Source organism: Podarcis liolepis (genome assembly GCF_965112155.1).
Source record: "Podarcis liolepis genome assembly, chromosome: 10".
Lineage (NCBI taxonomy): Eukaryota > Metazoa > Chordata > Lepidosauria > Squamata > Lacertidae > Podarcis > Podarcis liolepis.
Genome location: NC_139562.1, coordinates 3910699 through 3935304, shown reverse-complemented (window position 1 = coordinate 3935304; position 24606 = coordinate 3910699). Strand labels below are relative to the sequence as shown.

The 24606-nt window shown below is 46.6% G+C and overlaps 2 protein-coding genes across 4 annotated transcripts in view; one reads left to right on the top strand and one right to left on the bottom strand.

Moving 5' to 3' along the window:
- The window catches only part of LOC310686803 (uncharacterized protein), a 128980-nt gene that overhangs the window by 34446 nt on the left and 69928 nt on the right, over positions 1-24606 (bottom strand). Inside the window, exons 4-6 of one of the 3 annotated variants that reach the window (XM_083461058.1) lie at positions 21397-21541; positions 11269-11404; positions 8497-9926 (exon numbers count right to left, since the gene is read on the bottom strand). In XM_083461058.1, coding sequence (XP_083317184.1) covers positions 8497-9799 — 1303 coding nt within the window. In that variant the 5' untranslated portion in view covers positions 9800-9926; positions 11269-11404; positions 21397-21541. Of the gene's footprint in view, positions 1-8496; positions 9927-11268; positions 11405-15462; positions 15668-21396; positions 21542-24606 lie in introns of those variants that run through there. The other 2 variants (XM_083461059.1, XM_083461057.1) reach the window with 2 other exon arrangements.
- Positions 1-24606, top strand: part of LOC310686892 (uncharacterized protein) — an 85540-nt gene that overhangs the window by 13166 nt on the left and 47768 nt on the right. The gene's annotated exons all lie outside the window — the stretch shown is intronic.

Here is a 24606-nt window from a genome sequence, read left to right as displayed (position 1 = left end):
GCTGGGGCACACCGTGGGGACCCCAGAAACGTGTCCCTAGAAGAAATGCGCCTCCTTCCTTCTCTGGTGTTCAAGTGCTGTCGGTGGGCTTCCCAGAAGAGACCCCTGCTTGGCCCCTGGCAGGACAGGGGCCCCTTGGGCCTGATCCTGCAGGGCTTACCTGATGTTCAGATGCAAGTGAACCCTCCTTTGTCCTTCAAGGCTAACAGGGTTAACCAAACTTGGGTCTCCAGCTGCTTTTGGACTACTGCTCCCATCACCCCTAGCAGGCAAGACCAGTGGTCAGGGATGATGGGAATTGTAGTCATGCCCTCCAGGTGGCTCTGGCAAGTGAGCCCAGCTGCATGTGACAAGGGTGAGGGGGGAATTCCTTCCTGGTCTTATGGAAATTACAGGGGAGGGGGTTACCATCTGACATTATCCCCTGGGACGAGGAACCCCAAACCCCTCTCCCCTCAGTCGCAAAAACACGACTCACACATCTTATAAATACAGGAAAACGCTGTCTCTGCATTTTAAGAATGGGATTTACGGACTTTGTGTTTTATGAATGGGATTTATGAATAACCGAAGCTCACCAATCAAGAGCACTATATTTTGACAGCTAGCCAATGGGGGTTATTGAAGTGCGTCGTCTGTCGGACGGAATCAATAGACGGCTGGAACTGCCTCCAAACCAGCCTTTCAGCTCAGCCTTCGCACAATTTTCTGAGCAGCCTCTTGCTGCTCAGAATATGGGCAAAGTATATTAAATATAGCCATGTTGGTTTTGATTGCCCAAAGTTGCTGGAGTGTTACAAAGATGGTGTCTGAGTGTACCGTATCCTTTCAGCTTGACAGCTCAGGGAATGATACCTAAATTTGTTAATTCATATAAAATCCATACTTTAACCGATTCTTCCCATTCCAACGCCATTTTAACTCTTAAGAAAAAGTAAATTTAGGCTTCACCCTCCTCCATGACCTTGGAAGCAGATAGCCACGTAGGCAGTGAGAACAGGGCGTCCTGCCAAAATCCCCTGAGCGTGAGAGAACCTACACTTCGCCCCACCCAGGAAGTGACCAAGGGGCGACAACAGACTTCCACAGAGGCAGTTGACCAAGCCAGGTGTCGCAGGAAACCCCCCTCCCCCAATCATTCAGTTTTTATAAACTTGACACACACACGCACACTCACACACTACATACGCTACGCTTCTGTTATAAATTCATAGAAAATCAAACATACATCGGATCTGCACCGTTCCAGTTTTTTTTACTCCATGAAGGAAGGACTACAAAATGGGGAAGGTCTGATACAGGGCAGCCATAATCCCTTCAGCATACCAGCACATCCACAGGAGCCCTGCCCAGTTGGCATGTCAACCTTGATGGTCCCAGACAGAAGACCATCAAGGACACAACGGACTTGCATATGGGAGTAGATTCAACATGGACTGGAACAAAGGACAATGATCAGATTGGATTCCTGCGTTAACAAAGGTGTTCTGAAAGCCCAGCTCAGGAGAAGCCCTGAGGGCAAGGATGTAATTTGATTATGAATTGATTTTAGAATGTATTTCAATTAATGGATTGTGATTTTATGTAAACTGTGTTACTTTTACTGTTGTTAGCCGCTCTGAGCCCGGCTTTGGCTGGGGAGGGCGGGAAATAAATATATTTTATTATTTATTATTATTATTATTATTATTATTATTATTATTATTATTATTATTACAGTGGCACCTCGGGTTACAGACGCTTCAGGTTACAGACTATGCTAACCCAGAAATAGTACCTCAGGGTAAGAACTATGCTTCAGGATGAGAACAGAAATCGTGTGGCGGTGGCACAGCAGCAGCGGGAGGCCCCATTAGCTAAAGTGGTACCTCAGGTTAAGAACAGTTTCAGGTTAAGAACAGACCTGCGGAATGAATTAAGTACTTAACCCGAGGTACTACTGTATTGTGTCGATAGTTTTCTTGATCTTTAGGTGATGGGTACTGGAGAGGTGTCCAGAGATGTATCTGATAGAGGGACCAACTGTTGCACTTGTGTAACCCTTTGATACATACTAGTGAAGATGCTACTCGAAAAGTATTCTGGGTGAAGGGGGGGGGAGTTTTAAAAGTCGATGTAAATTGTCCAGGGTTGCTCAAACAAAGAGATGCAAGGAGCTCCAAAAGGACCTCTCCAAATGGGGTGAATGGGCAGAAAATACAGCATCATAAAGTGATGCAAAAAACCCTACACCCATTAATATAATGTATAGGCTCATGGGTATGAACTGGATTTCTCTGTGTGCTCTAGGAGACCAGGGGAGAGGGGAGGTGATCGCAGCAGGAGGGGGAGTCTCCCTGGATGCTTCAGCTGATGGCCTCCTCTGATGGTCTCCTGGCCCCCTCCTCTCCTCCCTCTGAGCGTGAACTGCTCTCTGTCCCAGCCTCTTCCTGCTCACCAAACCCTGTTTCCTCCTCAGCTTGCAACACCTCCCCTCCCATTCTGCTCCATTTTCTCCCTCTATCTGCTGATTGCCATCCCACCACCAGTCCCCAGGATCTGAGCCTTCTTCCTTTGTGGGTCTCCCAGCTGGTGCCTCCCCCCCCCCCGCCACGAACCCAGCCAGTCCATGACAGCAGAAGCAGCAACAACAAGAGTAAAATCAGTAGGATAGCAATATGCACTGTGGTCCTCTGGCAGGAAGACTCCCTAGCAGCATGATTGACTAATAACCTCTGGTATTATGGAAAAATATTATCCTCCCCAACCCCAGAATAAGCAGTAGCGCTGGGGTTCCCCTTAGTGGTTCATGACTGAAGATGGGCCGCCAGGAGACTTTCCTGGTACCTGCAACCCATCCTTCCCCCTCTTCCAGTTAGGTTGGGGGGGGGAATCTCTCGTTAAATTTTAAGTTTTCTTCAGAATGTGCAGGGGGCAGGGATGAAGTTCTGTTGAATAAGTAATGTTTGGAGATCATGCGGTTGTGGGGGTGATAGAGTTTGGAGTAAAACCCACTCTGACACACAAACACCCATCTTGCACGCTTGAGTACAATAACTCCAGGGCCTTAGCCAAGCATTGATGGGGTAGGGGCCACATGTAGAGCAAGTCCCACACTGAGGTCAAAAACACACACACAAGCAGCAGGACGTCTTCAGTAATAGTTTACTGAGCTTTCAAAGCACACAGTTCTCATTGGGTCCCCAGTGAGGCACAAAACTTATCTCCTGAGAGCAAATCCCGTTTCAGCAGTAAAAAAATACAGCACACAGGATATCTAAGTCAGGCACACAAACCGGCAATAGGGAGCAAGCGAGGAAAGAGGCTGGAAGGACACAGGGCAATGGAGGTGTGTGTTTCGCTTCTTGTAGTCTTGGAGGGAAGTCAGCAACTCAGCATCTGCAGGGACTTCACGAAGAAAAGCTTTCTGCCACTGCTTCCAGGCACATCCCAGAAACACACACTGTGATTCACAGTGTATTGCCACATCAGCTGTTCTTCAAAGGTTATCGAGATGTGGTCTAGAAACCAGTATTGGACCAGATATCAATATATCGCCCAGTCCTAATCCTCACTCACCACCAGCAAACCAGATTCATCCTCTCTATCAAAAGGTTCTTTACCTCTTAGATTATACTCGCATTGTTTGACATTGCATTCAATATTTCATTGCTGTTCAGTTTTACGTATAAACACAAGAACTTCAAATACACGTTGTGTGTTTAAGCCTGATTTCCTGCTGAGTTCATTGCTGTGAAGAAAGAGTGGACACTGAAAGGAAAATGTCCCGCACTCCATACATCTAAATGGGTTCTTCCATGGGAAAGTCCCAGGATGTTCCTCAAGCACTCCATTGTAAATAAAGCACTTTTTGCAATCTCTTCATTTAAACTGCTTTTCAAACCCCAGAATGAGCAGGTTGCCCCATGGGGTTCATGAGTGAAGATGGGCCCACCAGGAGACTTCCCTGGTACCTGCAGCCCCATATTCCCCCTCTTGAACTTAGGCTTTGGGGGGAAATCTCCCATTGAATTTCAGTATTTCAAGTTTTCTTCAGAACACACGGGGGCAGGGATGAGGTTCTGTTGTTGAAGAAGAGTTTGGAGATCAAGTAGTGGTGGGGTGGCAGAGTTTGGTGCAAAAACCATCTTGTGTGCTTGAGCACAGCAACTCCAGGGCATGAGGTAAGTAGCAGCAGGGTAGGGGCCACGTGTAGAGCAAATGCGACACTGAGGTCTGTCGAGTTACAGCTCGGCATCCAAAGAAAAATCAGTCTCACACCATGATAGGTTCCGAAATATGGCTGTTCTAGGGCTACTGCAGCACAGCCTTTATTGTGTGAAATCAGAAAGATACAAAAATACAAGCGAAGCAATTTGTTCCCAGCCAGCAGATAAGGGCCTTCGTACTAGACCATGCGAGCGATCAGGCTATGCTACGTTAACCAATCATTTGGGACAGCACGAGCTGTTCACGCGCTGTTCATGCTCCAAGGATGCTTCTAGCTATGAAATCACCCTGTAACAATAAGAACTTTGCTCATGCTCTCATGTACAAGCAATCATTTTCCCACATGTTCCCTTTTCTTGTTTATATTATTAGAGGAAAAGAGGGACCATTAGTCCAAATCGTACACTTCATTGCCTAAGCGTCTGCACTTTGCAACATAAATTCCTCTTGTAACCCCTGTGGTGGGCCGTGGTCGGTACCACCATGCAGTGCATTGGGAAATCAAAGAGGGTATGCATTGAATGCAACAACACACCATAATGAAGCCAGCAATACATGCAATTACAATCAATAATATTTTTCTTAACCATAATCCATTAGGTAACCAAGAAGACAACCACTCCCATGGATCAAAACCTTCAGGTGGATTCAAAGGATTATGGGTTATCATTTGTTCCATATAATCAAAAATAGCAGAGATATTGGTTGATTGATCAGTTATATACATACAACAATGAAAATGAATTAAGGCATAAATTCCACCTTTAGAGGCAAAGATTACATTTAAAGCATAAAAAGTTTATAAAGCAACTTCTCTTATTTCTGACTTTTTTGTTTGTTTTTTGTTTTTGTTAATTATTTTTAAAACAAAGATGATAGAATTAAAAACAAAGCTTCGGTCCAATTTGCCACAGAATAACCATAAATCAGATTGAAGCAAACATGTAGATTTACTGCTCTTTCTCATCCAGTCCAACCAAACATAAAAATCTCTACACGCAGCTTGTTGTTCATAGGTCATGTAGGTTGTGACATTATTAACTGAGACTTTCGGCCTATCACTCATAGTGGTAATAAAAAAAAAAATAAGAAGATCCATTAACATACTCATAGGTCCAATTATAATATGGATAATGACCTAAAAATATACTGCTATTATGATTAAAACGAAAACAATAAGACACTATTTCTGCAAGCAACAAAACACAGGTGATAAACTTATACGATTATCCTTCATATTATTGCTAATCTTATATGAAGCATTTATAGGAATACCATGTAATAAAATGCCAGATCTTTTTGATTGAGGAGGGATATGCATACACATCCAACAATCAGAAAGGTTAAGCATAGAAGCAAAATGATTAATGTCTCTAATGTAAGTATTGTTAGTCCAAATCTGATGATAAAGTTCAGGCCTCCTGGCCTTCTGCAAAAAAGCAGCACGACGAAAGCGGCGTTTTACAAAGTTCCCGGAGAGGCTCCACCCGTGTGAAGTGGAATTGTGGGGCCACTCAGGACGATGCCATATTGGTTGCTCGGGGGGGCAATAAGGGTGAGAATGGTAAATTATTCCAATAGCTGTTTCCGAGCAACCTGCGTGATATTTCGTGGCTCGATTATTGGCATGTAAAAACCACAATCCAGGAGAAGCCACACAGCCATTTCTGCAGATACAGGAGCCCATTTGCTGTAAATAGGCCTCATGTACTGCTCCGTGCACTGCTGAGCCAAAAATCCAAACCCAACGAAACGTGGTGACACAGATGGGATGGTCGCTATTGGGGGGCAAAACTGTAATGATGTTTGGTGGTTGAAGTGGCTTCCCAGGGAAAAGGGGGGCCAATGCAGTAGGGATGAAGATGGCCTTTCAGCGTGCCAGGAAACACTGGAACAGCTGTGGAAGAGCCTCTTCCATTGCAGAGGTGATTGTGATCTTGTCCGCTGGATTCTTGTGTCCCTTAAGGGCAGAAAATAGTGGAGACAGAGTGGAGGTGGGCAGGTCCAAATAACTCTTTATCCAATTCAGCTGTCCAAGAATTTGTTGTAAATCCACCAGTCTAAGATGACCAGGAAACTGTAGTTGAGGTGTAACTGGAATGGCTGCAGATGCTGTCAGCTTGTGTCCCAGGTACGTAATAGGTAAAGTCTGCTGGATTTTTTCCTTAGCCACTGTCAATCCAACAGGTTTTATCCTTTGCAGGATTTTGGGACACGGCGGAGGACAAGGCCGTGGCTAGCAGGCCGTGGCTAGCAGTGCCACTGACTGGCAGGCTTTAAGCATATCAGCAATGGCTATATTTGATGTTGCCATCAAAGGGCGCAGCACTTGCTTACAGTCCTCATGTGCATGATCAAACGCAAGCTGGCAAACAATCGCTTCTTGTGCTGCCAGGTCCTGAACTTGCCGCTTGAAGGTATTATACAAGCGATCAACAAATTGTCCATAGGGCTTTGCAGGACCCTGTCTGATGCTCCCCCACCGGCCATTGCGCTCATTCCTGTCATCAGGGACAGAGGCCAGAGCCTCTTGGGCTGAGGCTGTGGTGGCTGCCCAATACATAGGATCAAGGGCCAACTGTTGGGCAATAGGAAGAAAATTGCCTCCTCCCGTCAGCCCATCGAGAACATCGGTTTGGGTCAGCATGACGGGGGCTGGGGGTGCAGGAGCAATCACAGGAAAGAGATTTGGAGTATCAGAATCAAAAGGCAGCAACGGAGCAGTGGTACAAAGAGTCTCTTCTTGGAGAGGAATGGTAGAAGCGGTGCCAAATGCCTTGGGCGGAGGAGGTGGAAGAGCGGGGGGTGCTGCAGAATTTGAAGAATGCAGGGGAGTGACAGGAGGAGCCGAAGGGAAAATGTCCGGCGGTTTAGGAGGTAGGTTTGAGGCAGGCAAAGCGGGAACCGGGAGGGCTGGCAAAGAAGCTGTTGCAGCAGCCAGAAGAATGTTTGAAGGAGTTAAGCACGACATAGCTTTGTAGACGTTACACCAGGCATGCAAAACCTTGACATCAATCTGAGGATGATTTTGAAAGAAGTGTCCAATTTTTTTCCAATCGTCTAACTCCCAATTTCCATCCTGGGGGAACCAGGGGCAGTGAGTGTCCAGGGCTTTTATAAGGGACTTAAGGTCAGCTTTCCGAACAGCAAGGTTGTTACTGGCCAAAAGGAATTTAAGGTCTTTAAAAAAATTTTTCCGTGGTGCAGAGAGAGACTTTCCCATGATTGCAAGAGTTGCAAAAAGAGCAGGGAGCACTTACCGGAGGGATCCGTAGGAGGATGAGGGAGGCGCCTTTTGCCCTGTCCGGGCGGAGATAAGTGCTGATAAGTCCGTAACGTAGTCCAGAATCACATTCACACGGGAGCTCTCACCGGGGATCCACTACGTGGATGAACGACGCGTCTGCAGCCCTGCCGGGCGAGGTGAGGCTGAACGTTGTAAAACAGCATGAAGTCCGAAAGAAATCACACGGGAGCACTCACCAGGGATCCACTACGTGGATGAACGACGTGTTGGTGAGTGCTGAATAATGAAAAACAATGTGAAGTCCGAAGGCAGTCACACGGGGCACCAATTGTCGAGTTACAGCTCGGCATCCAAAGAAAAATCAGTCTCACACCATGATAGGTTCCGAAATATGGCTGTTCTAGGGCTACTGCAGCACAGCCTTTATTGTGTGAAATCAGAAAGATACAAAAATACAAGTGAAGCAATTTGTTCCCAGCCAGCAGATAAGGGCCTTCGTACTAGACCATGCGAGCGATCAGGCTATGCTACGTTAACCAATCATTTGGGACAGCACGAGCTGTTCACGCGCTGTTCATGTTCCAAGGATGCTTCTAGCTATGAAATCACCCTGTAACAATAAGAACTTTGCTCATGCTCTCATGTACAAGCAATCATTTTCCCACAGAGGTCAAAAAGACACACACAGGCAGCAGGACTTCTTCAGTAATAGTTTACTGAGCTTTCAAAGGCTACAGTTATGACTGGGACCCCAGTGAGGCACAAAACTTAGCTCCTGAGAACAAATCATTCAAATGGTTTCTCCCCTGTGTGAGTCAGTTGATGCACGCTGAGGTGTCCACTCTGACTGAATTTCCTTCCGCACTCCATGCAATTAAATGGTTTTTCCCTTGTGTGAGTCCGTTGATGTTTTCTAAGGGTTCCATTATCACGAAAGCTCTTTACGCACTACATACATTCATATGGTTTCTCCCCCGTGTGAGTCCGTTGATGTATTCTAAGGCTTCCTTTGAAACTGAAGCTCTTTCCGCACTCCATACATTCATATGGTTTCTCCCCTGTGTGAGTCTGTTGATGTCTTCTAAGTTTCCCATTATCACTAAATCTCTTTCCACACTCATTGCATTTAAATGGTTTTTCCCCTGTGTGAGTCAGTTGATGCATATTTAGGTGTCCACTCTGACTGAATTTCCTTCCGCACTCCATGCATTTAAATGGTTTTTCCCCTGTGTGAGTCCGTTGATGTTTTCTAAGGGTTCCATTATCACTAAAGCTCTTTCCACACTCCATACATTCATATGGTTTCTCCCCTGTGTGAGTCCGTTGATGTTTTCTAAGGTCTCCATTCTGACTGAAGCTCTTTCCACACTCTAAACATTTAAATGGTTTCTCCCCTACATGAGTCTCTTGATGTCCTCTAAGGGTTCCATTATCACGAAAGGTCTTTCCACACTTCATACATTTAAATGGTTTCTCCCCTGTGTGAGTCTGTTGATGTCTTCTAAGGTTTCCAATGAAACGGAAGCTCTTTCCACACTCAATGCATTTAAATGGTTTTTCCCCTGTGTGAGTCCGTTGATGTCGTCTAAGGTTTGCATTGAAACTGAAGCTCTTTCCACACTCCATACATTCATATGGTTTCTCCCCTGTGTGAGTCCGTTGATGTGTTCTAAGGCTTCCATTATCACGAAAGCTCTTTCCACACTCCATACATTCATATGGTTTCTCCCCTGTGTGAGTCCGTTGATGTCGTCTAAGGATTGCATTTAAACTGAAGCTCTTTCCGCACTCCATACATTCATATGGTTTCTCCCCTGTGTGAGTCCGTTGATGTGTTCTAAGGCTTCCATTATCACGAAAGCTCTTTCCACACTCCATACATTCATATGGTTTCTCCCCTGTGTGAGTCCGTTGATGTCGTCTAAGGATTGCATTTAAACTGAAGCTCTTTCCACACTCCATACATTTATATGGTTTCTCCCCTGTGTGAGTCAGTAGATGCATATTTAGGCTTCCACTCCGACTGAATTCCCTTCCGCACTCCATGCATTTAAATGGTTTCTCCCCTGTGTGAGTCCGTTGATGAGAGCTAAGTACATCACTCCGACTGAAGCTCTTTCCACAATCCAGACATTTAAATGCTTTTTCCCCTGTGTGAGTCCGTTGATGTATATTGAGGTTTCCACTCTGACTGAAGTTCTTCCCGCACTCCTTGCATTTGAATCCTTTCTTGCCCATGTGAGTCGGCTGGTGTGTTCTATCAGTGAAAGTCTTTCCACACTCCATACCTTTAAATGGTTTCGCCACTTTTGGGGTTTGTTGATGTGAGCTATGTGTGCTCATTCAATGAAGCATGTTCCACATTTCACACATTTCAATGTCTATATCTAATGAAACCAAAGGTGCCCTTTCCCCTGGAAGTCTGTCTCTCTTCTCCATGACCCTCCTCAGCGTGGGAGGAAAGGAAATCCTTTTTGGGTTTCAAGGAAGAGAACAAAGGAAAAGAGAGCATATCAGATGCAATTAGCACCACTTCATATTTCAACATGTCCTATATTTCCCCTGCATCCTACCCAGCTTCCAAATTTTTAGGAAATGAAGATGCAATGATGTCAAATGATAGTAATGCATCAGCAACCTTTCGTTATCCTCAATCATCATTAATAAAGCAGCATGATCTTGGAAAACAGCCTTTTCACATCAATTGTTTTCTCACTGGAAATGCAGCTACTCTCTCTTCATGAAAAGGCCCTTTCTTTCTCTGGTTCATCGTTCCTTTGGACATTTCCCATCATCGGCATCATAATCCTCCATCCACCCCTGTTTCCACCTCTAGATCTTCATGAATCACCTGCACAGTCCCAATGGCCTCAGGAAGTCCATGTGGACCATTATATGAGACCCAGGTCTACATCTTTTCCAGGGACTGTGGTCTGGATCAGTCAGAGAATTAGTGACAAGGCTTGGTGCTTGGGGTCAGCTGAATGGGTGCTCAGGGAAGCTCCTGTTCTTGGAGATGGACCTCTGTCTACATGCCTTGCATTGCATGGAGAGAGCAGGAGAAGCAGAGAGAAAGGAGCTGGCAAATGGGAAACACCCCCCCATTGTTCCTTATAATAATGATGTGCTGCCTGATCTCTTGCTCCGTCTTCTGACACAGGACTATCCTAATCTGGCACTGACAAAGCTGGATATTAAAGGCAAATGGATAACTCTACTTAGTGGAAACTTCATCCTTTAATATGTAGTACAGATTCATTAACAACCTGAAGTTGTGTTATTTCTTGAGATATGAATTTATTCCTGATCTGAGCGTTTTTTCCTACTCTCCTAACTATATGTCAGTCTAGGAGATCGTTATGAAGGAGCAAGTTCTGCAACCTAGAGCCCTAAACAGCCTCGGCCCTGTAGACCTGAAGGAGTGTCTCCACCCCCATCCTTCACTCTGAACACTGAGGTTCTCCTCTGAGGGTTTTCTGCTGGTTCCCTCCCTTCAGAGGTCAAGGAAATGAACAACTATCTGACATTTAGAAGATAGTTGAAGGGAGACCTGTATTAGGAGCTTTTTAATGTTGGATGTTTTACTGTCTTTTATGTGTACTGGAAACCCAACCAGATGGGCAGGGTATAAATACTACAATCATTTGTATTATCTTGTGATTTTTTAGTAGTTATTTTGGAATTCGTAGTGCAATATCAGGTCACGAAATGTTTTGGGTGGAGAAAATCACAGGGTTGCCATAAACAATAATCCCACCCACAAACTCTCATTCACATACAGTCTGTAAATTTGGGAAGGTCACACAGCTCACCTGTGCTAATACTGGTAGTCTTTGGCCTCCATAGGCACACCATGCCTGTAGAGCCTCCAGCCACAAGCACTGTCTATCATGAAAATGGGTCCTTTGACTGGGAAGTATCTCAGCTTGTCAGTCACCCTGACATTGCCTATAAAAAGTAAGAGGAACAGAAATGCCTTTGAGGCGCACCTTCTATATCAATCCTGAGATCAATTAAATAGGTTCTGCACCCCTGTTTCTGTTGTTGTTTTTTAAAGAATTTTTATTAGAGTTTCAACAAGTTTTTATCATAACCAAACAAAACAACACAATAACAAAAATGTAAAACATAGAAAACAAAAAAAAAATCATACCAGTTCAAATCTTAATTTCTTGTAACTTATTTTCCCGACTTCCTCACACCTCCCCTTTCTGTATTCCAATTTCTGATTTATTTTCAGCAAATCCCTCCCTTACTTTTAGCCTAATTTTAATATTGCTTATTTTCTTTAAATTAACCATTACCTCAGCTAACCACTTATTTTCTAATCCAGCGTCATTTTCACATTCATTAATTTTGCTATGTTTCTTTACTTATTTCTCATAAAACATTTTTACGTATTCCTTTCAGCTATGTCACCAATGCCACACTATCTTTATATCCTGCATCGCTTTAACATTCTTTTGGAAGCCGCCCAGAGTGGCTGGGGAAACCCAGCCAGATGGGCGGGGTATAAATAATAAATTATTATTATTATTATTATTATTATTATTATTATTATTATTATTAAAATATTTTGCAATGTTTTTGCAGATAGTCTTTAAATTTCTTCCAATCCTCTTCCGTTTGTTCTTCTCCCGTGTCTCGGATTCTGCCAGTCATTTCTGCCAATTCCATGTAGTCTATCAATTGCATCTGCCATTCTTCCAGGGTGGGCAAATCTTGTGTCTTCCAGTACTTTGCGATAAGTATTCTTGCTGCTGTTGTTGCATACATAAAGAAAATTCTATCCTTCTTTAGCACCATCTGGCCGACAATGCCCAAGAGGAAGGCCTCTGGTTTCTTAAGGAAGGTATAGTTAAATACCTTTTTCAGTTCATTATAGATCATTTCCCAGAAGGCCTTAACCCTTGGGCACGTCCACCAGAGGTGAAAGAATGTTCCCTCAGTTTCCTTACATTTCCAACATTTATTATCAGGCAAATGATATACTTTTGCAAGCTTGACTGGTGTCATGTACCACCTGTAAATCATTTTCATAATATTTTCTTTTAAGGCATTACATGCCGTAAATTTCACACCAGTGGTCCATAACCGTTCCCAGTCAGCAAACATAATGTTATGACCAATGTCTTGTGCCCACTTAATCATAGCTGATTTGACCGTTTCATCCTGAGTGTTCCACTTTAACAGCAAGTTGTACATTCTTGAAAGTACCTTAGTTTTAGGTTCTAACAATTCCGTTTCTAATTTCGAATTTTCCACCTGAAAACCTATTTTTTTATCCATATTAAAAACCTCTCTAATTTGGTAATAATGTAACCAATCTCGCACTTTATCTTTTAGTTTCTCAAAACTCTGCAATCTCCATGTGTCTCCGTTTTGTTCTAGTATCTCCCAATATTTCGGCCATTTGGCCTCCATATTGAGTCTTTTCCGAGCCTTAGCTTCCATAGGTGACAACCACCCTGGGGTCTTATTTTCCAATAAATCTTTGTATCTTGTCCAGACATTAAATGCTGCTTTCCTGACAATATGGTTCTGAAATGTTTTGTGAGCTCTAACCTTGTCGTACCACAAATATGCATGCCACCCAAACGCATTCTTAAACCTGTTTCTGATGACAAGTGTACATTTTCCTCATCCTCAATAAACCATGCAGTGGAAAAGACACTTGAAGATGGAAGCCTGAGAGAGAGGAAAAGGTTTCTGGCTGCTTCCTGGGTGGGATTGCGGAAACAAAGAGCCGCTTCTGAGAAGGCCTCTCCCCTCCCCTCCTCCCTTCCTCTTTCCTCTCCTCTCCAGGGTGAACAGTGGTTGGACTTGGCAGATTCGCTGTGTCTGGACAGGGCAGGAGCTTATGGGGTGGGAAGAGGATGGAGCTTGCAGGAAGGAAGGGGTGGGGGAACTGGAGCCCCCACTTTCCAGGGATCCCTCTCTGGTTGCCTTGAAGGGGGGGTCAATTCTTGGGTGGGAGGGAGAAGCCAAGGCGGCCCCTCCGGAGATTCCTCGTGGGCGCACGATGGAGACGTCTCCCTACAGGCTGGTCTCCTCCCCCCAACCCCGCCAATGCTGCGCTTCCTTGTCCCGGGGATGCTCCCCTCCCTCCTCCCCCCGGCTCCCCCCACCCTTGGCCCCCTCCCTCTCTCCCGGAGTCTCCCCTGCACCCAGAGGCCCCCTGGGCGCGGCTCACCCCTCGCCATGCGCGACCCATCTCTCCACCCGGAGGGGCCCCCCAAGACGAGATGGGGAGGCACAGGGGGGTCTCTATCTAGGCCAGTGTTTCCCAACCACTGTTCCGCGGCACACTAGTGTGCCGCGAGATGTTGCCTGGTGTGCCGCGGGGAAAATTAAAAAATTCGAAAGATATATATTTTTTTAAAGTCAAATTTTCTATTGGGGCGCCGTCACTAGATGACCCCTGGGGTTCCCTCCCTCCCTCCCGCTCTGCGCCTCCCCCCTCCTCCTCCTCCTCCTCCGGGGAGGCCCTTCCTGGCTCTCGGCCAAGGCTTGGCGGCTGCCACTCACTCACTCGCTCGCCCACCCATCCCTCCATCCCTGCACCCAGCCTCTCCCCCTCCGTAGTCGGGATCCGTAGTCGGGATCTGCCGGGATCCGTAGTCCCCTCGCCCTTGGGCTCCGCGCCCGCGCGGGGTGCGCAAACTACGTTTCCCAGCGTGGCCTGGCGGGCCGGGCGTTTTGTTTGAAGCGCTCTTCTCCCGGCCATGGAATGAGCGCAGCGGCGGCGGCCGGGCGGGCAGGGGCTCTTCCGCGCAGACCCCGCGCAGCCTGCCTGCGCCCCTGCGGAGATCGGGCGGCAGGATGGAGCCCGGGGATCCCCGCGGAGGCGGAGCGGCGGAGGCGGAGGCTGCCCCCCAGGTAGGGCTGCGTCGGGGGGGGGTTATTTTTGCAATGCTGCATCCACGCCGGAGGGGACGCATCGGACCGCGGGGAGACCCCTTGGCGGGCGTGCAAGGCAATGCATGCGTGCAGGCGTTGCATGGAGTGCAGTGCAGTGCAATGGCAACGCGGCGCCCTGCATGCATGCATGCAACTTCCACCGGCGCTCCGGACTTGGCAGGTGAGGGGGGTCCCCAGTGGGCGGCAGAGAGAGCCGTGAGGGCGAAGGGGAGCCGGGGGGGGGAGCAGCCGAGCCCGGGGGGAAACTTCGGCGTCGTTGCGCCGGGTGTTGGAAGCGGAGGCTGGCGGGGGCCCCTCACCTGCAAAACCTGGTCGCCTCTCATATATTTCGTGCATTGCATTCATCGCCCGCTTTCTCCTCCAAGGAGCTCCCGGGGGCGCGCGTGGTTCTCCCCGTGTTATCCTCGCAACAACAGCCCTGTGAGGTGGGTCAGGCGAGTGGCCCAAGGGAGCACCCAGGGATTGTCCTGGCCAGGTGGGGTGATTTGAACCCTGCTCTCTGCCCGGTCTTCGTCCTCATTTAGCCCCCACATGTGCATGACTGTGCATGACTGAGGTTTTCCCCCCTCGTCTTGGCTATGGTGTGAGTCTGTGCTGTTAATTAATGGGGTTCTGCCTTCGGAGAAGATGAGCCAGCCCTCAAGGAGGTGATTATGTAATTTGCTAGCAATTCATGTCCCTCCCGGCGTGACGCTGCGCGCTGACGTCACGGGGCTGTAATGGTGGTTGCCTCGAGATTTTTTTCATGAAACAAGTGTGCCTTTGCCCAAAAAAGGTTGGGAAACACTGATCTAGGAGTCTCTCCCGCCCGTTAACCCTTTCATGGTCTGCCTCTCTCCGCGCGGAGCGCACAGGGCCCCGGGGATACCTGCGCAGGGGAAACGGGGCCAGGGAGTCCTCGTGGGACCCCGTGGGTGGGCGCCCCATGTCCTCCCCTGCCGAGGAAAGCCCCCTTCGCAGCACACGTTCAGGGATCCAGGCCCTGCCGGGGGGGGGGCACGGAAGGCGCTTTGGGGAGATGGCGCGGAGTCCCTCTCTGGCTCCTTCTCTCCCCTCTTCCGCCCCCCCCCCCGCGACCCCTTTACCTCTTTGTCCTCGATCCCGATTCTCATTTCCTTTCCTGCAACATCGGTGTTAGGGGGGGGTCCCCTGCCGCCCCTCCTCCCCTTTCCGAAAGGGCGCGCCCCTAGAGCTATGGCGCTGAGCGGCAATCCGGCGTAGAAGCTCCACTTCCGGGAGAAGCAGCAGTTTGGGAGGAGGCTCACCCCCCCCCCTTATTCCCGGAACAGAAGCCCGATTGGAGGAGGAGGAGGAGGATCCTGATACTTCCAAAGGAGAAGCCCAGGACAGCCTTGCAGCTAGAGGGATGTCTGAATACTATTATGGTTCTTATTGGAAGAGGGTAGTTTAAATGTGTGGGAAACTGGGGTTGTTGACAGGGGTGGGTGACGGGTCCATGTTTCTGAATGCCAAAGACTCCTACTTTGTGACAAATCTGTGATGCATCAAATAAAATGTATTGGGAAATGTATTGTGGGAAATGGGGAGAGGTCTTAAAAATCCATGCAACCATCTTCTCGGGGTTCCTACTCTAGGTGTGTTTGAACCTTGTTGCAACAAATAAAGATCAGGTCAACTGACCGCCCTTTGCTTCTTTAACTTGGCTGGAGACTCCTTCTTTTGCTGACCGGAGGGACCCCCGGGGAGTGGCACCCTGAGGAGCTGGGCAGCGGAGTGAATCCGCACCCCGGGATATTTTCCTTCTCAACTCTGTCCCACCTGAGCCTCACACCCTTACCTAAAAGCCAGACACAGCACAATGTGACAGGATTGTGACTCCTACAGTCTGGAAACAAAATAGCGCCCCCTAGCAAGGCAACCCCGGGATGCTGAGGTCCCCCAATCCTTGAAATGAAAAGGGGGGGGGGCTCGGGAAACCTTCAGGGAGCAGACGGGGAGGGGGCTGCCCAGGCTCCAGAAGCTCCTTCTCGCTGGTTCCTCCTCATCGCCCTCCTGCTGCCTGCCTCCCCTCCCCTTCTACTGGTCCTTTGCAAGTGCGGGGAAGCCCTAGTCCCTCCGGCCCCCCTCAAATTCCTTCTGAGAGCCCCACATTGCACGGGGCAGGCTCACCTGCAGCGAAACAACACACAGCTGCCCTGCAGAGTAGAGCCAGGCTGGGGGCACCGTGGGGACCCCAGAAATTTATCCCTAGAAGAAATGCGCCTCCTTCCTTCTCTGGTGTTCAAGTGCTGCCGGTGGGCTTCCCAGAAGAGGCCTCCGCTTGGCCCCTGGGAGGACGGGGCCCCTTGGGCCTGATCCTGCAGGGATCACCTGACGTTCTGATGCAAGTGAACCCTCTTTTCTCCTTCAAGGTGAACAGGGTTTTCCAAATTTGGGTCTCCAGCTGTTTTTGGACTACAGCTCCCATCACCCCTAGCAGGCAAGACCAGTGGTCAGGGATGATGGCTTTTGTCGTCAGGATCTCCAGGTGGCTCTGGCAAGTGAGCCCAGCTGTGTGTGACAAGAGTGGGGGAATTCCTTCCTGGATTCCAGAAGTGGCCATCACCTTTGAATATAGGGGTCAGTGACTCTATTCCTCCAACCGGAGTGAGTGTGGGTCTTCCTCACCCACTTCCATTCTGCTCCGCCATTCCCAAAGAGTGATTCCTCTGAAGTCAGTAAATTGTTCAGAGTTGCTCAAACAGAGAGAGATTGCAAGGAGCCCCTAAAAGAGCTCTCCAAACAGGGTGATTGGGCTGAAAATACAGTTCATTGTCAAAGAGGCATGTTGGGGTGATGGATCTTATGGAAATGGTGGAAATGACTGGCAGAATCCGAGACCAGGGAGAAGTCGGTGCAAGAAGATTGGGAGAAATTTAAAGTTTATTTACAGAAACATAGTAAAATTAAGGAAGTTTAGAAGGAGGCTGGAATGAAGCTATGTGACTATTGCATAATCAATATAAAGGATTTAAGTTAAATAGATTGTTGAAGGAAAGCAGGAAAGGTAAAATTATACTATGTTAAGACAAATTGATTGGATAAAAATTGGGAAAGATGGAAAGGATTTGCTGAAATAGCTAATTGAAGCAGAATACAAAAAGGGAGGTGTGAGGAGGTCAAAGAAACAAGTAAATGAATGTTAAGTTATAGAAGGTTTATTGTATTTTTCTGTATTTTTCTTTTTTTTCTTTTCTGTTTGACTGTTTTCTGTTCTTTGTTGATGTCTTTGTTGTTGTTTTCTTCTTTTGTTATATTCCTAAAACTTTAATAAATATTATTTTTTTAAAAAATAAAGTGATGCATGTTGGGGGGCAGGGAAACACCCTCTTAATATCATGTGCAGGATCATGGGGTCTTAACCGGGTTTCTCTGTGTGTTCTAGGAGACCATGGGAGAGGGGAGCCTGTCACAGCAGGAGGGGGGGTCTCCCTGGATGCTTCAGGGGCTGGCCTCCTCTGGGTCTCCTGGCCCCCTCCTCTCCTCCCTCTGAGCCTGAACTGCTCTCTGCCCCAGCCTCTTCCTGCTCACCAAACCCTGTTTCCTCCTCAGCTTGCAACACCTCCCCTCCCGGTCTGCTCCCCTTTCTCCCTCTATCTGCTCATTGCCATCCCACAACCAGCCCCCAGGCTCTGAGCCTTCTTCCCTTGTGGGTCCCCCGGCTGGTGCCTCCCCCTCCCCACACCCAGCCAGTCCATGACAGCAGAAACAGAAATAACAGTAAAATCAGTATGATGGTAATATGCACTCTGGTAGGGAAACTCCCTAGCAGCATGACTGAATAAAATCCTCTGGGACTATGAAAAAGAACTATCTTCTCCAAACCCCAGAACAAGCAGTAGCTCTGGGGTTGCCCCATGGGGTTCACGAGTGAAGATGGGACCCACCAGGAGACTTCCCTTCTTCCCCGTCTTGCAATAAGGCTTGGGAGGGGGGAATCCTTGTTAAATTACAGTATTGTAAGTTTTCTTCAGAACACGCAGGGGCAGGGATGAAGTTCTGTTGAAGAAGCAGTGTTTGGAGATAGTGCAGTGGTGGGGATGAGAGACTTTGGTGCAAAAATCGTCTTGCATGCTTGAATAGAGCAACTCCAGGGCATGAGCCAAGTAGCAGTAGGGTAAGGGCCACATGTAGAGCAATTCCTACACTTAGGTCAAAAACACACACAGAGGCACCAGGACTTCTTCAGTAAAAGTTTGCTGAGCTTTCAAAGCATACAGTTCTCACTGGGTCCCCATATAATCTCTATAATCTTAGATGATACTCACATTGTTTGACATTGCCTTCAATATTTCATTGCTGTTCAGTTTTACATATAAACACAAGAACTTCAAATACACGTTGTGTGTTTAAGACTGATTTCTTGCTGAGTTCATTGCTGTGAAGAAAGAGTGGACACTGAAAGGAACACGTCCTGCACTCCATACATCTAAATGGGTTCTTCCATGTGAGAGTCCCTGGATGTTCGTTAAACACTCCATTGCAAATAAAGCACTTTTTGCAATCTTTTCATTTAAACTGCTTCTCCTCTTTGTTGATGGTTTTTAGGGTTTCAAATCCGAATGTCCTTCCAGTACCTGAGTCTGTTGATTTAGAACTTCCACTAGGACTGAAACTCTATCTATTTTACTGATATTTATACAGTTTGTGTTTTGTGTGAGTTCGTTCGCATAAATCAAGGGTTCCACTCTGACTGGAGCTCCTTCCACAGTCCATACATTTAAACAGATTCTCCCCTGTGTGTATGCTGATGTTTTCTAAGGTTTCCATTATGATAAAAGCTCTTTCCGCACTCCATACATTTAAATGGTTTCTCCCCTGTGTGAGTCCGTTGATGTATATTGAGGTGTCCATTCTGACTGAAGCTCTTTCCGCACTCTATACATTTATATGGTTTCTCCCCTGTGTGAGTCCGTTGATGTCTTCTAAGGGCTGCATTGAAACTGAAGCTCTTTCCACACTCCAGGCATTTAAATGGTTTCTCATCTGTGTGAGTCCGTTGATGTATATTGAGGTGTCCATTCTGACTGAAGCTCTTTCCGCACTCTATACATTTATATGGTTTCTCCCCTGTGTGAGTCTGTCGATGATTTCTAAGGTTTCCACCAAAACTGAAGCTCTTTCCACACTCCATACATTTATAGGGTTTCTCCCCTGTGTGAGTCTGTTGATGTTTTCTAAGGTTTCCATTATGATGAAAGCTCTTTCCGCACTCCATACATTTAAATGGTTTCTCTCCTGTGTGAGTCCGTTGATGTATATTGAGGTATCCATTCTGACTGAAGCTCTTTCCGCACTCCATACATTTAAATGGTTTCTCCCCTGTGTGAGTCCGTTGATGTTTTCTAAGGTCTCCATTCTGACTGAAGCTCTTTCCACACTCCATGCATTTATACGGTTTCTCCCCAGAATGAGTCCGTTGATGTTTTCTAAGGCTTCCATTTTCAGTAAAGCTCTTTCCGCACTCCATACATTTATATGGTTTCTCTCCTGAATGTGTCCGTTGATGATTTCTAAGGCTTCCATTATAAGTAAAACTGTTTCCACACTCCATACATTTATATGGTTTCTCCCCTGTGTGAATCTGTTCATGTAATTTAAGGGCTCCATTCCTACTGAAGCACTTTCCGCACTCCATACATTTAAATGGTTTCTCCCCCGTGTGAATCCTTTGATGTTTTCTAAGGTTTCCACTGCCACTGAAGCTCTTTCCACATTCCATACATTTAAATGGTTTCTCCCCTGTGTGAGTCCGTTGATGTGTTCTAAGCTTTCCATTATCACTAAAGCTTTTTTCGCACTCCATACATTTAAATGGTTTTTCCCCTGTGTGAGTTCGTTGATGTATGTTGAAGTGTCCACTCTGACTGAAGCTTTTTCCACACTCCATACATTTAAATGGTTTCTCCCCTGTGTGAGTCCGCTGATGTAAACTTAAGTCTCCATTCTGACTGAAGCGCTTTCCACAATCCAGACATTTAAAAGGTTTCTCCCCTGTATGAATCCTCTGATGACTTCTAAGTGTATCACTCCGACAGAAGCTCTTTCCACAATCCATGCATTTAAAAGGTTTCTCCCCCGTGTGAGTCCATTGATGTGCTCTAAGTTTATCACTCCGACTGAAGCTCTTTCCACAATCCAGACATTTAAAAGGTTTTCCCCCTGTGTGAAACTGTTGATGTAAACTTAAGTGTCCACTCTGACTGAAGTTCTTCCCATACTCCCTGCATTGGAATTCTTTCTTGCCCATGTGAGTCCGCTGATGTGTTCTAAGTTTTCCACTATCAGGGAAACTTTTCCCACACTCCATACCTTTAAATGGTTTTCCCCCTGTTGGACGTCGTTGATGTGAACTATGGGTGCTCATTCAATGAAGCATTTTCTGCATTTCACACTCTTTTTTTTCTATTCCTAATGATACGAAAGGTGCCCCATTCACTGGGGTTTGAAGTGTCTTCTCCATCTCCTTCTTCAGAGTGGGAGGAACGGAAATCCTGTTTAGGTTTCAAGGAAGAGAACTAAGGGAAAGAGAACATATCAAGCTCCATTAGCACCTTCTCCTATTTCAACATCTCCTACATTCCCTCATCTCCTATCCATGTTCCCAATTTTTAGGAAATGAAGTTGCAATGTCATCAGATGATAGTAATTCATGAGCAACTTTCAAAATCCTCAATCAATGTTAATAAAGCAGCATGATTTTTTTAAAGAATGATGTGCTGTCTCATCTCTTGCCCGTCTTCTGACGCAGGACTATCCTAAAATGACACTGAAAAGCAGGATATTCAAGGCAAATAGATAAACTGTGCTTGGTGGAATGTGTAGTACCTTGAAAATGTAGTATTGATTCACTGATGGCCTGAAGCTGTGTTATTTCTGGGGAGATGAATTCCTGTTCTGTCTTAAAGATCCGAATCATACAATATCATGGGGTGTTAGGGGAGTGTTAGTACTTTTGGTGGAGGTAATGTAGTCCGCCTGCTGGAGTAATTGGTCCCGACCCTGCACTCAGCTCTCACCTGTGTATTCCAGAAGCTGTCAGGATGGAATAGGGACCACAATCCCAGGAACGGCTTCAACGGGCCGGCAAAACCAGGTGAGGATAGATGATGGGTCTCAAATCCTTGGTGTATTAGGGAATTCTGCTGCAGGTGAAGAAAGGCCCTGGTGGATGGAAAGGATGAGAACAACAGTGAATCCCACAGTCAAGGAGGCAGATTATGTCCATTCTGCAGAGGAAAGTGAAGGGCAGATGGGGCCTGTCAACCTGGGAAGGGAGCCCATCAAGAAGGAAAACTATGGCCGTAATACTTTGGTTCACTCCTTCGCTTCCTCGTGAGTTATCTTCAGGAGAAGAAAAGGCTATGGAGGAAAACCCAGACAAATCCAGAGTGGACTCTCTAAGATGGTTGGATGCTGCCCTGCACACCTCCTTCCAGCCACTCCTGCAGCCAAGCTGGTGCCTGACGTACTGCTCTGCTTTCCTTGGGACCATATAAGCCAGGCTGAGAAGGGGGTCTTGTTGTCTAGGCAGCCCAGGACCCCCAAACACACTGCCTAGGCAGTGCTGCTATCACAGCAGTTTCAGGGGGGCGATGAACTCAGATCTATGTATCAGAATCTCTCCAATGTGGAATATGTAAAACAGAACTGCTGCTTATATCATACATCAATTAAAAAGTATTCAGAATATTTGTCTTTTGAAGAAAAGACCACCAAGTATCCGATGGCCCCTTCAAAGCTAATAAAAGTCTTGTGCCTGGAGCTTTGGGGTTGCAGGACCAGGAAAGCTTCTGCCACCATTATCCTTCCAATTGGGATTCAGGCCTCACCATGGAACTGAAATTGCCCTAGCTGTGCTGTTTCCTGGTTCTGCTGGATCTCTCAGCGGCTTTGGAGACCTTTGATCATGGTATCCTTCTGGACTCTCTAAGGGAGCTGGGGGCCCTGCTATGCAGTGGTTCCCCTCCTACCTCCTAGGCCATGTCCAGAAATTGATGTTGGGGGATGAGTGTTCTGACCCCTGGGTGCTCCCTTGTGGGAGCAACAGGGTTGCCGTAAACGATAATCCCACCCACAAACTCTCATTCACACGAAGTCTGTAAATTTTTTGGGGTGTGTGTGTGTCACACACCTCGCCTGTGCTAATATTGACAGTCTTTGGCCTGTATAGGCACACCCTGTATGTAGAGCCTCCAGCCACAGGCACTGTCTATCATGAAAATGGGTCCTTTGACTGGGAAGATTCATGCAATGGCTATCATTGGATGCTGATGGGTTGTATCTCAGCTTGTCAGTCACTCTGACACTGCCTACAAAGAATAAGAGGAACAGAAATGCTTTTGACTTCCATATCAAGCCTGAGAGCCATTCCATTGACTCTGCACCCCTGTTTCTGATGACAGGTGTACATTATCCTCATCCTCAATGAACCAGGCAGTGGAAAAGACACTTTAGGATGGAAGCCTGAGAGAGAGGAAAAGGTTTCTGGGGACTTCCGGGTTAGCGCGATCGGTTAATGGCGGATTCCCTCCGAGCTCCGGAGGGAATCGGCTCTACTGAAGATGGGTCCTGCCGCGGCGGAGATGCGGGGACCCTCAGAAACCATAGGCGCTGAAGCCTGTGGACTTGGTGACTCGGTGGGCACCATTTGCGCCCCCCCGACCCACAAAGAAGCCTTTTTAAAGGCTTCGGAGAGGGTGCGGGGAGTGGCGTGGTGCTGTGAGTAGACCGCTACTTCAGTGGAGTGAAGCCGCGAGCCATGGCCGGAGATCGCTGACTTTTTTCCTTGAACATTTGGGCTGAAAAAGAAATAACCCGTGAGTAGTACGGAATTTGGACTTAAAAATTTTCTTTTCATTGAATTCGGAACGATCGGGGGAGTGCTAAAAGGAAGTCTGCACCCCCTTTCTGCAGACATTTAAAGCAAGAATCAGATAACTAAGGTGGAGAGACCATTTCTCTCTTTGTGAGACAAAAGTTATTAATTTCACGATTGGCATTAGAAGTTTTGTACTGGAGGATAAGAACTGAATTCTAGAAGTGGATGTGGAACCCCCCCCCCCCCGGATCCGGGAGCGATCCGCGAGTGAGCCTGTTGAGGAGACACAAGGAGTTTGACAGCTGTCAAAGGAGCTGTCAAACGAGCTGTCAAATCTAGAAAAATTGTTATTTAATATCTTTGTGGACTAGACATGTTACATTTGATTTTAAGTTGTTGGAAACAATGAAGAAATAAGTAATAAGGTAATTAACTGTTGGAGAAGGGTTACTAAGTAATCAGAACCTCTCTAGGGGGGACTTACAATGGCTGCAGATGGAAAATTACAGGCCGAGTTGGAAAAAATGTTTCTTCTCGTGGGAAAGCTACAAGACCAGAGCACAGCTATGGCTACAAATCTTGCAACCTTGAATTCTAAAGTAAATAATCCTGTTGACTGTGTTAAGGGCTTGACAAAAAATAACTCTGCAGCTGAATCAGAAGTGATATTTTCAGAACTAGAGGAGAGAGAAGGAGGAGCGGAAATATTGCTGGTGGAAAGGGCCAACCAGAAGCCTACAATTGTGGAATATAAAGAAAACAAGAAAATTGTGGCTGAATCATGGATTACAAATTTGTTCAAGATGAAAGAGGAAGCCTTTGGGACATTTGGAACATTTGGATTTAAAAGAAGCAAGAAATATGATTGGGGCTCCGTTTTGGAATATGGAGGACTGGCTGGAAGAAACATGGATTTTACTGGGATAGAGCTCCTTCGAGACCCGATGACCAACATAAAGGACTACCAACAAAACCGGCGGAGAGGGACTGACAGAGATTTGAAGGCCTCGGATGTGAGAAATCCAGGCTAAGAACTGATATCGTGGAATCTTCTTTTTGGGGGGATCGAAACCGGGAAAGAGGGGGGTGAGAGCGTTTGAATCCAAAAGGACTATAATTTTATGATTTTTATGTTTAGGTAGTATGTTTAGTAACTAATATATAAATTGGGAAATCTGTGGAAGGGAACCTGGGTCGACCTTAGAAAAGGATGTAATGATTATAATTGAGGTATAAGTTAAATTTGGTTAACTAAGAAGAACTAAGTTAAAAGAAAAAATGATCATAATAATACTGTAAAAATGAGAGTAAGAACTTGCTGAGTTAATTATTGGAATTAGGATGTATGAAGGGGAGGTGCGGGAAAGTCAGAGAATGTGGTTATGAAAGTAAGGATTGGAAATTATAC